We start from the raw sequence: 14,218 nt of genomic DNA on the forward strand, positions 1-14,218 counted from the left end.
TTTTTAGAGAGATATATTGTCTTGCCTCGTAGCCTTTAAGAGATGGTCCCACCAAAATAATGGGTCTCATGGAAGGCACCACATCGTAAGGAGGAACATGTTCCATCTGAAAAGTTCATACACAAAATAAAGCCTCTTCAAAGACTGAAGATGTTTTGAAATGAAAAAAAAAAAAAAAAGATTTATATATACATTTGCCAAAACTGACCTAAATCTTTTTTAGTCTTATTTTTGTTTTTTTGTCTTCTTCTTTTTTTATATCTCTCTGACATTCTTAGCAGTGGCAGTCCAAAAATGGATTTCTTGGGAAGCTGATAAATTATATAATATAAATTATATATTTTTGTATATAGGCTAATAAATTAATTCAGTATAAATTATAATCGATCAAACCTCATTTATCATAATTTAAGCCATGTGTATAGTTGAAATGTATGCTCTTATACATAATTATAAATCTTTACAGAGAATTTTATAGAACATTTTTAGGATGCAAAAACTCTTCATCTCCTACTGAGGGTCCTTCACTTTATGAAGTGTGAGTGAGAAAAACCGAGACCTTTGCTCAATTAATCCCCATTTTCCGTGGTTCCCCCCACTCCTCTTTCCCTGTTATGTAATATATGAATGGCCAAAAGTATCAGTGGCCTAGTTAGAGTTGTGAACAACCGGAATATCTGTAAACAGCCGGAACAACTACAATATAATGTTATCATTTTGAATACTCTAATTCTCCCAGTCGGGCGTCTGTGCATGTGTGATTGTGTCAGCAGCCATTGTGGCAGCATTTACATGCGTGGGCTACACTCTATTTCACGGACCAGTAATGGAAACGGAAAGCGTGGAAACCTGTCAGGGTGTTTTTGCCTCATCTTGTGTACATGGGCAGGAAGATGACAGTATGTCCACACATGTGGGTGGACACATGGGCCAGATTCATTCATTTCTTGATTCAATCTGAATGAGATGTGCATGTCCTGTAGAGTTCTAAGACTAATACAACCTGACATTTGTTCCTCTTTCCAAACAATTTTATTGGAAAAAGGACGGGTACAGAAATCCTTTGTCTATATGCCACAACAATACACATTTAAGCCTTTAGAGAAACAAACTAGCATAGAAGAATTTGTCTTTTCTGACCTTTTTCTGAAATACATTCGCTGTATTTGCTGAGCTGATGCAGGGACACAATGACAATAGCCCTAAGACTCAGATATCATCAAAACAAGTACAAACACAGAAACACGAAACAAAAAGTTTGTTGTTGCTATGACTCACCGATTTCTGTTTCTGTTTGGCAGGCCCACCTATCATTCCACACATGCGTAGCAAGAGAGAGAGAGAGGGCAAGCAAGCAGACAAACAGAAGCTTGTTAGGGACAAATTGTTAATAAATTTAGTATGCTGGGAGAAAATGAATAAAAACTATTTAAATGTGGCCAAATTAAGAAAATATGAACCTTCTAAAGAATTAGATAAGTTGTGGCTTGACTGAACACTCAGGTGGTATAATTCTCCCAACATTAACTCAATCTCACAAATCTTAACTCAGATTACTGGATTTGTGAGTCTTCTATCTAGATTCACCCAGAAATGCACAGTTAATCTGTCATTTACTCACCCTCATGTTGTTCCATGACTTACTTTCTTCCATAGAACACTAAATGATGTGAAGAAATAATAAACGGCACAAATAAAGTAACATTCTAACTGCACTATATATGAAGTCTTCGAAATGATAGCTTCCAAATGATAGCTTTGGGTGTGAAAAAACGAAAGTCTTATCTGGTGCCGTTCTTAGAACTCATTCATGTTAGCCTAAAAATGTTAACATATTTAAAACTGATAATATTGATTGTTGAATTTAATCATAGAAATTAAGAAAGATAAGAGAGAGAGAGAGAGAGAGAGAGAGAGAGAGAGAGAGAGAGAGAGAGAGAGAGAGAGAGAGAGAAGAGAGAGATTAATATCTTTTTAATATTAATTATCATAACTTTCATTTATTTCTTTGTATGGAGGGTCTTTTCTGGCAACTACAGGGTGAGTAAATGATGAAAGATAATTTTTTGGCTGAAATACTTTTAATTATGCATTCACTTAGTCACATTAACACACATGAACAGCAAAGATTTCTGACAAGTTTCAGAGACAGAAGGTGCTTGGTTAGGGATGAGTCGGACTATTAGTCAGATCTGAAGGAGGCTGCTCTATTGATGCTTTCTGGGGTTATCACCAGGGGTTACCTTCTTAAAGAAAGGGAGGCGGGGTAGGTTGCCTTGAGGGGAGGTGACACTTCCGCCCACACCCTTATGGTCACGGGTGTCGGCAGGCTCCACCTCCTCAACATCCGAATCCAAAGCATCGTCATAAAGCCCCGAGGACAAGTCAGCTAGGGGACCGATTGGGAGGTGGGCGGGTTTTAATGAAAGGATAAAACCAGAAAGGGGAGGAAAACAGAAATAGAGAAGGAAATGAGAGTGAAAGAAGAGGGAAATGGACAGAAAATGAGAAATGAGGAAGAGAGGAAGAACAGCAGCATAATGTACAGACTTTGCTCAGAAGTCAGAAAGGTGATGAAAATAACACAGAAGGTGTTTTAAAAATGAAGAAAAGCAAAAGCAAAAAAAACACCTTTTAGAAAAGTACAAACAGTGGCATGTTTTGTGGAATCCTTTCTCTTTTTAAATAAATAAATTCATGTTCCAGTTTCATTTGATGTTTATGGTTAATTGGTTAAAGGACTAGGAAACAGACTACAACTATCAACATGCTATGCAATATTTTAATATTTAGAGATGAACATACTATTTATAAAAAAAAAGGCACATGAAAGTCTCATCAAGTTGTAATTTTTTATTTTTTTACATTGATTGAACAATAATGAACAATAATTAACTGTATAAATGAACATTTTTACAGGAATAAAAAAAGCTATATATTTAAAACTAAAACTAGTTTAGTTCCTTACAATTACCTCGTTACCTTACCAATACAGTAAAAACATTGTCTGGCTATCACCAGACCAGGCTCAATTTCAGATTGAATATTGGTCTGGGGAGTCTGCTCTGTATTTTTATTGCACAAGAGGCGTGATAAACGAGCATTATTCAAATAACTCTGTACGCAGTTGGATAGTCCTTCAACCAATCAGACCACAAGAGGCATGATCAATAGCCAATGACCCATCGCTTCTCAATCTGTCGTTGTGTTAAACCCACCAATAGCGCTCTAGGTGGATAAGACAGTCTGTGATTGTGATCACCAGCAGATTAGGCTGGATTTACCCAGTTTAGTAAAAACGGGAAATGGTTTAGAATTACATTTTATGTAATTTTACTGAAAATTCAAAGATAAAGTGAAAAAGAGTAAAAGGACCTTCCAGGAAGTTCTTCCTTGTGTTCTTTTTTACATTGAATGTTAGTTTTGTTTATTGCATCATTTTAGTGTCACGTTTGTTACGCTAATGGTGTTGAATCTATCTGTGTTATACCCGTGCCTTCTATATAGTGCATCTACACTCACCTAAAAGATTATTAGGAACACCTGTTCAATTTCTCATTAATGCAATTATCAATCAACCATTCACATGGCAGTTGCTTCAATGCATTTAGGGGTGTGGTCCTGGCCAAGGCAATCTCCTGAACTCCAAACTGAATGTCAGAATGGGAAAGAAAGGAGATTTAAGCAATTTTGAGCGTTGCATGGTTTTTGTGTGCCAGACGGGCCAGTCTGAGTATTTCACAATCTGCTCAGTTACTGGGATTTTCACGCACAACCATATCTAGTGTTTACAAAGAATGGTGTGAAAAGGGAAAAACATCCAGTATGCAGCAGTCCTGTGGGCGAAAATGCCTTGTTGATGCTAGAGGTCAGAGGGGAATGGGCCGATTGATTCAAGCTGATAGAAGAGCAACTTTGACTGAAATAACCACTCGTTACAACTGAGGTATGCAGCAAAGCATTTGTGAAGCCACAACACGCACAACCTTGAGGCGGATGGGCTACAACAGCAGAAGACCCCACCGGGTACCACTCATCACCACTACAAATAGGAAAAAGAGGCTACAATTTGCTAGCCTAGAAATCTAGACGCATCCTAGTAAACACAGAAACTGGCGAACGGCTTTCGAGTTTGAAAGACAAGCGTTTATCCCGCCCCTCGGATTGAGCCCTGTCTATGGTGAGTTTCCAGACCAAACATCTTGATGTGGGTCTGGCTTGTCAGGCTAACAATTTGCACAAGCTCACCAAAATTGGATAGTTGAAGACTGGAAAAAGGTTGCCTGGACTGATTAGTCTCGATTTCTGTTGAGACATTCAGATGGTAGAGTCAGAATTTGCCGTGAACAGAATGAGAACATGGATCCATCATGCCTTGTTTCCACTGGGCAGGCTGTTGGTGTAATGGCGTGGGGATGTTTTCTTGGCACACTTTAGGCCCCATTAGTGCCAATTGGGCATTGTCTAAATGCCACGGCCTACCTGAGTATTGTTTCTGACCATGTCCATCCCTTTATGAGCACCATGTACCCATCCTCTGATGGCTACTTCCAGCAGGATAATGCACCATGTCACAAAGCTCAAATCATTTCAAATTGGTTTCTTGAACATGACAATGAGTTCACTGTACTAAAATGGCCCCCACAGTCACCAGATCTCAACCCAATAGAGCATCTTTGGGATGTGGTGGTACAGGAGCTTCGTGCCCTGGATGTGCATCTCACAAATCTCCATCAACTGCAAGATGCTATCCTATCAATATGGGCCAACATTTCTAAAGAATGCTTTCAGCACCTTGTTGAATCAATGCCACATAGAATTAAGGCAGTTCTGAAGGTGTGAAGGTGAAAGGGGGTTAAACACAGTATTAGTATGGTGTTCCTAATAATCCTTTAGGTGAGTATTTGAGTATTGGACATGTTTTTTATTCAGTTTTTCCGAGTATGCATATGTCTCTTCTGAGAAAATTCCCCTGATTACAACCATACTCCCAGACACAGCCATGATAAATCACATGAACCACTGGTAGATCAATGTGAGAAAGAATTGGAACTACAATTACAGATGTTGACAATAAAGAGAAAAGGAATGAAGAAAAACAACAGACTAGAAGAATGAGTGATAACAGGGAAGAGAGGAGGGCAGAGGGGATCCTAACAGGATGCTCTAACTGTAACTGTATTCAATGTGAACCCAGTTGAGTTGATGTTCTCTGTGTGTGTGTGTGTGTGTGTGTGTGTGTGTGTGTGTGTGTGTGTGTGTGTGTGTGTGTGTGTGTGTTTAGAAGAACAGGCATGTCATATCTCCGTCACAACAGAACCAAAAAACTGACAGCATTATTGTCTGAGCATACCTGTTCCAGGTGGAGTGGGCCTCCGGGCACCTGTGGCAACATCCAGACTAGAGCTTCCACCAGACTTACTGGCAAATAGATGGCGAGATCAACGGAAAGTAGTTAAAGCATACAGTCAAAAGTCTCTTATGCTCGCCAAAGCTGCATTTATTTAATCAAAAATACAGTAAAAACAGTAATATTGTGAAATAGTATTACAAATTAAAATAACTGTTTTCTATTTGAATATATTTAGTGATAAGTGTGATTTATTCCTGGGATGTTAAAGCTAAATTTTCAGCAGCATTACTTCATTACATACATTTCAGTGTCGCATGATCCTTCAGAAATCATTCTAATATGCTGATTTGGTGCTCAAAAAACATTGAGACCAGTTGTGCTTCTTCACATTTTTGTGGAAACAATAATACCATTCAAACATGATCAAAAAGAGGCCCTGATAAATACAGTAAAACAATAATAAATGTGAAATATTTTTGCAATTTAAAATAACTATTTTCTATTTTTATATATTTAAAAAAAAGGTTTTGATTTTATTTATAAAATTTATTTTTCCAGGATTCTTTGATTAATATAAAGTAAAATAAACAGCATTTTTTATCTTGCTAAATAAAATTATACATTTTCTTAAAAACTACTTTAGAATGGTAGCATGGCTACTAATATATAGCTCGTATAAACAGTATAACTGCAGCAGCACAAGCCGCAAATACAGGCTCACTGTGATTGGCTGTTACCTGGAGCTAAGGCGGTTCTGTCTCATTCTCTGTTCTTGTAATTGACGGGTGCTCTCAAGCTTCACTGGACTGGGGATAAACCCCACCTCACATCCTTCCTTCACCAAACGTCCGATCCACCAGTCATTATTATACTTCTGTTAATAGAAAAACACACAAACATACAAAATTACACAAGTGAGAACACAGCCTCTGAATTGTGTGTACGTTGCAGATACAGATATCACTCTCAGAAAAAAAAAAGGTTCTATAGATCATATAGAACATTTGAAGTGTTCCCATGGAGTGACTTTGTGAATTTAGTTTCAATTATTCTTTTTTATATTAAATTGTATAAATTAAACATACTTTACCATTGTATAACATTTCTTGTAACCTTTTTGGTATGAAAAGTTCTTTAAAATAAATTCAAGAACCCTGGAGTTCTATATTAAACCCTTTTGAAACTTTTTTTCCAACAGTGTATGAACACATATCTGTAAATATATTGAATAATAAATCAGATTAAATGTGCTGTAAGTAATTTCAGATATTTTGAAATTTTAGAAATGTGATGTCTGTGGTGTCTGTCATTTTACCAGTGAAAGTTAAATGGCTTACAACACTTTCAAAGAGAAATGTGTCTATCTTGCCTCTTTGATGTGTAGGAAGTCTTTGGGTTCGAAAGAGATGGCCATGCCCTGAACCGGCACATCATCATTAGGGCCTGGGTTATAGCCAACATTAGTCCTCACCGCAAACGCTACAGGCTTGGTCTTCGGAGAGAAAGTGGAGATAAATGGAGGTCAAATAGAGAATTAAAACACAGAATGAAACAATCCAGAGCGGAAGGAAGGACACATCAGGTAATGTGATTGGATTTACAGCTAACATATGGAAGTGATCATATATACAGTGAAGAGGATGGAATAATGCTCCAGAACGTTACAGGACTTCCAAACTCATATCCCAGTGGAACAGTAAACAACATGTTTTGTGTAACAAGCCTCAATTAACACTCTGATTAAATGTGTTCATTCATTACAAAAAAAAGCATTCACCTATATCTGTCTCTGTGACTGGGGTGGTATGGTACCACAAAATACCAATTTTTAATGAGTTTATGTTAATTTTTTCAAACCAAAAAAGCTTAAGGGCATTTCGTCTTATCAGTAACTGCTTTTAAAGCAAGTGTGTATTTTAAAATATTTTTAACAATACAAGCTATATCAAAATAATTATAATGCTTGTATTGATATTCCTCAAAAATTCTGATTCTGAACCCCTGAAGTCACCATGAAATCAAAACGGACAATATTGCATTAATTATAATAAATTATTTATCTGTCTACATCATTTTTTTTTCATGTGCCCTCTTAACCTTTATAACATTACCTTCCCCACTCACTTGCAGAAAAATCTTTTTTCTGATAATGTGTTTACTGGCGTGAGGGCGGGGCAACCTGTCACTTACTTGGACCTCAGCAATAGTAAACCAAAACCATCCAACCAATTCACATTCCCAGTGGACAAAACCAAGTCTTGGGCAAAATTGTTCTTGTTTGAGAAGCCGTTTCACACGGATAAACATCACAATAGGGCATAAGGCCACATTCACACAGCAGCAGAACACGGTTGTCAGTCCTATTTTGAGTTCTTAATATGGTTACTAAAAAAGAAACAAATGAGCCGGTTCAAACATCTTTCGAAGTTTGCAGAGGATTACCAAGGATTCTGGATTGAGTTAGCGAAGCAATTCTGAGGCACGTCCTGGAATTATGCTTAAGACTACTGTTATTAAATAACATTTTATTAAAACCTTCAAAAACCTCTCTGTCAAGAGATGTAAATACATTTTACTCTAGTTTATTGTGCATGCAGATTATATTTTAAGTTGTTAAGTGAAATGTATGTTTATTCTTTCTATATAGGCTACTTTGGACATGTAGGCCTAACATATCCATGTCTGTAATGTTTGCTGTATGTGTCAAACTTTTAGGAATCTTATCCAAGATGTGGGCTACTCAATATTGGTCAGTCGTATCTGACATAAAGTATGAGCGCAAATGAAACCGTAACCACAAACAAAAGGCAATAATTAGCAAAATGCACTCACGCAATTAAATTTATTTGATTGTTTCAATATGCATTGACACTTTATTTGAATGTTTCACTGATATATGTGTAAAACCGTTTTTTTTTAAAACCGGTTTATTGTGCCCAACTGTCTAAAAAGAACCGGTTTGCGCAAATGAATCGGACTTTGCATCACTACCGTTGTGTTCTATGTGCGACTCAAAAATGCTCCTCTTTCCACTCATATATAAATGCTGCTGTTGGTTAAAGGGGGGGTGAAATGCTGTTTCATGCATACTGATCTTTTTACACTGTTAAAGACTTGGATTCCCATACTAAACATGGACAAAGTTTCAAAAATTAAGGTGGACGTTTGATGGGAGTATTTCTTTGTCAAAAATACTACTTCCGGTTAGTCATAAGTTTCGGCAAGTTTTTTGAGATCATGCGTCCCCTTTGACGTTAATGGGGGCGGAATTTCCTTGTATGGGCCTTACGGACAATTCTACCGGAAGAGCGTGAGAGAGAGAGAGGGAGAGAGCGAAAGTAACAGGCTACGCCCATCAAAGCGCTGGCTTGTAGGATGCTGCAAAGGTGATGTGCACATAACAATGTCACCAAAAAAGTGCGTTTTTGGTTGCCAGACCAAGACAGTCCTGCACAGATTCCCCAAAAACCCCGCGTTAAGGCAACAGTGGATGTAATTTGCTTTTCCGGATCAGCAACTGAGTTGCGCGAATGTTTATATCTGTTCGCTGCATTTCGGTGCCGACTGTTTCATAAACAAGGCCCAGCTCGACGCCGGATTTTCCAATCGCCTAATGCTGAAGGATGGAGCAGTCCCAACGATAAAGGTCCCAACGTTAGAACCGCAGGCGGTGAGTGAGACTGCTTCAAATGTCTGTGTCTTTGCCTATGCTCATCAAGTAGCCCAAACATGATCACGTATAGTTAGTTGATCAATGGAGCATGCGATGTGTAGTGCGTGTACATTTGTTTAGCTGGCCACTATATGTGTAACTTTACGTTTGTGTATTGTAAAAGCACTCTAAACAACAATACACAAAGAGTGTGGAAATATGTTGAACTAAATAAGCACGCTTCTTCATTCAAATGTGCTACTATTCCGTGTCTTTCTATGTAAACACTAGTAAACCTGCCGTGCAAAACCAGTCCGCTTACTAACGTTACACAAACCACGCGTAAACACACACACACACACGTGCACAACTGCACTTCCCACATGTACACCTTCAAAGACAAAAATACGACGATATAATTCAAGTATAAATATGTAAATAACACAAGCCGCTAAGCATATTATATAGTTAGTGTATAACTTGTACCACATAGAGACGTCCTGCTCTAGTCGTTTTTGCTGCTGCTCCTGTTCAACTGCAGCCTCTGGGTCTGATTCCGGATCATAGATGTATGGCTGTATCTGATTAAAGCCATATTTTTATTTTGAATAAAGTTTTTTTCCCGCTGTTAGGGATGACACAGCTTTACGACGCACTCGACTCAACACAATAGCAGCAGCGCGCACACGTCATTATTTAGCTCCGCTCACACGATACGCCCCCACCCGCTCGGCTTTTTTCGGAAAGACTCGGAACAGTGCATCTTTCTTATATAATTATAAAAAAAATAAAGACTTTTCGGAGATATGCAGGATGCAATGCTACTCTATAGGTACTCAAGATTGACATGACACTGACTGAAACTGAGTGTTTCACCCCCCCTTTAATGAAGATTTTGTGGATGAACTTGCAGCTCAATCGTAGCCCTGGGGCCAATTATCTTCAAAGGCCTCAACGTGTTTTGCTCCATTGCTTTAGCAAAGTATCTGTCAAGCGAACTGAAAAAAAGCGCAATATGGCATTTATTTTACAGTGCATTTGTTTTACAATATATACATTACACTATGCTTAATTGGCTTTTTTATTCGAAGTTATATCATTTAGTCATCCAAACAAATGCAGAGTAAAGGGTGTGAGAATTACAATTTAATTTTGTAAACAAAAATTCTGCTAAAAAATACTCTATTAGAATCTATTACTCATTTAGTCAAAAAACAAACAAACAAACAAACAAACATTTAGGCAATATTTTAAAATTTAGTCTCAGTTAAACATGGCAGTTATACTGTAATAAATATATATTTTTCTAATACCTTTTACACAAAGAAAGATGCTCAAAGAGTCAAACAAATATAATTTGAAACAGGATGGGACAATAGTTCTATAAGAGGATTTGGGGCCTTGAAATTCACATAGGGGCCAATAGTAACAGAAGTTCTTTTGAGCCCTCATTGTCCAAGAGCATTATTTAAGAGGCCATAGGCTATGGAACACATATATTCCAGCATAAATAAACATTTTTCATTGTTGATGGGTTTTCTGAACCAAACTGAAAATCGCACACCCTTAGGTAAGGCAAGGCAAGCCCCATAGGTGTGGTCCGTAATCCATCCCTGCTCAATTGTGTCAAAAGTGATTAGACTTTTCAGTTTTTTGGACTTTGCCATCTTTGATATTACTTTGTGTCACTGTCACTATGTTACTGGTAAGACAATATGAATATAGTCTTGAATCCCTTTGAACGGTCATACGACCAAGAGTGCTGGATACATCACGATTGAAAATGTAAGTGATTTCATATGACATTTCAATAAACAAGTAATTGATATTAAGTCACTTACATTTTAAAAGCAATGTTGACTGTTTTCGGTCTATTTCAGCAGCGAAAATAGTTCAAAACAAAGATCACAGCAGAAACACGGAGCATCTCATAGTAACACTTGATTGTTTCTTCATTACTGAATTATTCAGCGTTTTGAACGATTTGGTTGAGCCAGGATTCAATGACCCATTCATAAACAACTGCCTCATTCCTCAACAAATAAACCATTTGAACGAATCGTTTGAATGAATGACTCCCTCGTTAAAACCACCCACCCACCCCCTAGCCTGGCTCTGCCCTCCTACATACTTCCGCTCAATTTTCATTTTCCTTCAGTACTACGTCTGGGACTGCTGTGTAGTCTTAGGTTTTCTCCGAACAAATTTTTACCGGTCCAATCAGCGAACAGAGGGAGTGGCTGAGAATGATGACGTTGATGTCGAGCGCTAGTTTGAGATGTAGTTCAGTAATGGCGGAGGAGAAAGATGCAAACTAAACCATTCATTGCATTGTGGCACCGCTGTCGAATATCCAGAAGTTAAAGCCGGAGCAATAACAGTCTTTGCTGGGGTTTGTTGGTGGCCATGATGTTGTGGCCCTCCAACAGGGTAAATTCAGGAAAAGTTTGATTTTCCAGATCGCTTCGTTAGTAATGAAGGAGTTGGCTGAAGCTATTCGGATGGTAACTGTTTCTCTTGGGGTCACGGACCGCGTGAGCGCCGCGTTCCCGATCACAAAGCTCTCCTGTCCACCGTGGCGTGAATAAATCACAATCCGAATGCACGAGTTTTAGGTTTTATCCTATAGTTTTATTACTGAGGTGGCATGCACATGTGCACTTTTATTTTGTTGGATTTCCATGTGTGAAACAGGCGAAGGGCGCATGACATATGTCACAACCCAACGATAGCGATTGGTTATGGCAGATGCAGAGTTGCTCAGGGCCGATCCAATAGTTTTAAACCTCAACAGGGTGCCAATGTCATGACAAATCCTGTCCGCTATGAAATTTTGTCCGCAAGGACCCCCAGAGCGATTCTATTGGCTCAAATACATTTTAATAGGTAATCTGTTCAGAGCCTGATTACAATTCTTACAAAATCGCGTTTTGATTTTTGCTGTTTAAATTGTGTTAAACTAGTCTTTAATGTCTTACAAAGCATATGTTTCTAGTTATGCTAGTATATACTAGTACTATATAACTGAAGCTATAAGTGCTTATATAAGTAAGATATATACAAGCATATCTCATATATAATCTATTTATTTTGTGCACCTGTTCTGTATATTGCTAAGTTTTTTTAAAATTATGTATTATTTACATTATAGGTACATTACTATGTCATGATTTTGTATTGGTACTTAGTTTATGAGTCAAAATAATTCAGAACATGTTTTTGCTCCCATTATAGCAATCAATTACATATTTCAAATAAATGTGTTGCTTGTGTATATGTGTACTTAGTATGGCAATGAATTCATAGTTTATTTTTAAACAATTGCTTGTCCAGAACAATGTATAACAACTTTTGATCAGGCATTTAAAACCGCTACCAGCGGACATGATTTCACAGGGGGACAGGATTTGTCATGACACCCACCTTCGCAGAAATAAACCCTTGTCAATGGAAAGTGGCCAGACTCTATGTACAAATGAAATGTACGAGAGTCTGATAAAACCAGGCTATAAATAATCAATTACATTCTTCTGTGTGCTTAAAATGTGTTTCTTCCCCTTAATATTGAAGTCAGGAAATTAAAAAAAGTTAATTATACAGGTGTTTATGAGGTGTTAAACCTCTCAAAAGATGTAACAATCAAGTATATTATCATCACTCATGGCAGAGTCCAAATAATATACCCATGATAAATGTAAATAAAGAAAATGGAACAAGAAAGAAGATAAAAAAAAGTAAGACACCTTAGCCTTCTCTAGGGTGGCAAGAGCTTGTCTATCGGCTTCTTTCCTGAGAGCCTCAGGGTCCTCCTCCAGAGACACGTCAGAGTCTGAAGGACGACTGGTGTAGGAGTCTGCTGAGCCCTGCCAGAGAACAGAGAGAGGGAGTGAGAGGGAGGAAAGGACGGAGAGGCACGGTGTTTGAAAAAGCTCTTTTTTTAAAATGATTATTCTTCACTTAAAATCAAACACAACAATTTTACATCTCTTTTTCCACCAGGCCAAAAGAAAAGAAGCACAAATGACCACAAATGAGTTATCGTACAATAAGCAAACTATTTGTGAATGAAAAACAGGTTGAAGGAGAGGTCAGGAACAGTGTGGGAGGAAGTGAAAGAGAGCAGAAAGCACAGTACAATCATAAGAAAAGAGTATCTAAGAATATGAGAGGAGGGAAACAGAAAGAAGCAAATAATTAAAGCAGCTATATAAAAGGAGACAAGCTTCTTGTAATACTTACAGCTTGTGTATGTGCAATGATGTAACACTGTCTTTTCAAGATGTTGGTGTTTTCTCAACTGCATTAACTTGTATATCCCAGGGAGTTGATTTGTATTAAAATTAACAGATTTAAAGGATATTTGTAGTTATATTAAGAACAATTTGGAAGCAACGGACAATTTGGCAACAGGAACAAGACAATTTGGCTTTATGCTAGTCATCAATTATTTATGGTACTTTTCAAAATTATTTTGCTTTTCATATGTATAGATTTGTACATGTTTGCATAACAATCATAAAATATGAAAGTCTCAGTGAAGAACCTAACATGAAATATGACTTCAAGTTAAAGTCTACAAGGCCAGTTGAAGAAACATGCATATGCTATTGATTTGTACTTGCTAGTCTAGTTCATGAACATACTAAAAGCAGACACACACACAAATCATCTTGGCATTGACTTTCACAGTACAGTGTCAGAACCTTTACATAAGCCTCCTACTCTTCTAATCTCTTTTTTCCTACTTTCCTCTCGGTTTCCTTGTCTATGTTTCAGGTGTTGAGCGGACTCTTATTCGTGGGATGTGTGGACGGGCGTGTGGACAGCTGCAAGAATGACTCATTGGATAGATGGGTTTGCGTGTGTACATGAGTGCATTAGGTTTGTCACATATTTGTGAGTATCTCTCTCTCTCTCTCTGTGTGTGTGTGTGTATGTGCGTGTTTTAAATAGAAATGAGAATGTGTCAGGCTGACATATGCTATATGCAATGATGTTAAATTATTCATTGTGAAACAGAGGGTCACAGGAACCCAGCGCACATACACCAACGATCACAGGCTTTACTAGGCAGCAACAGATTGCACACACGCACACACACGCACGTGCACACGCACATGCACACACGCACACAAATATGTTTTTACGAGGACTTTTCATGGGTGTAATGTTGTCGTTTTTATTAACTATACAAACTGAATATTCTATCCCCC

At 37.8% G+C, this 14,218-nt stretch overlaps 1 protein-coding gene across 3 annotated transcripts in view; it reads right to left on the reverse strand.

Annotated features, from left to right (window-relative positions):
- Nucleotides 1–14,218, reverse strand: part of cacnb1 (calcium channel, voltage-dependent, beta 1 subunit) — a 72,898-nt gene that overhangs the window by 15,422 nt on the left and 43,258 nt on the right. For 2 of the 3 annotated variants that reach the window (XM_067413702.1, XM_067413720.1), the window contains 6 exons: nucleotides 12,749–12,868; nucleotides 6,723–6,845; nucleotides 6,091–6,227; nucleotides 5,354–5,421; nucleotides 2,244–2,389; nucleotides 26–106 (listed from right to left, as the gene is read on the reverse strand). In XM_067413702.1, the coding sequence (XP_067269803.1) occupies nucleotides 26–106; nucleotides 2,244–2,389; nucleotides 5,354–5,421; nucleotides 6,091–6,227; nucleotides 6,723–6,845; nucleotides 12,749–12,868 (675 nt within the window). Of the gene's footprint in view, nucleotides 1–25; nucleotides 107–1,278; nucleotides 1,308–2,243; nucleotides 2,390–5,353; nucleotides 5,422–6,090; nucleotides 6,228–6,722; nucleotides 6,846–12,748; nucleotides 12,869–14,218 lie in introns of all 3 variants that reach the window. The other variant, XM_067413711.1, reaches the window with a different exon arrangement.

This window comes from Pseudorasbora parva, chromosome 2 (genome assembly GCF_024679245.1).
Source record: "Pseudorasbora parva isolate DD20220531a chromosome 2, ASM2467924v1, whole genome shotgun sequence".
Taxonomy (NCBI): domain Eukaryota; kingdom Metazoa; phylum Chordata; class Actinopteri; order Cypriniformes; family Gobionidae; genus Pseudorasbora; species Pseudorasbora parva.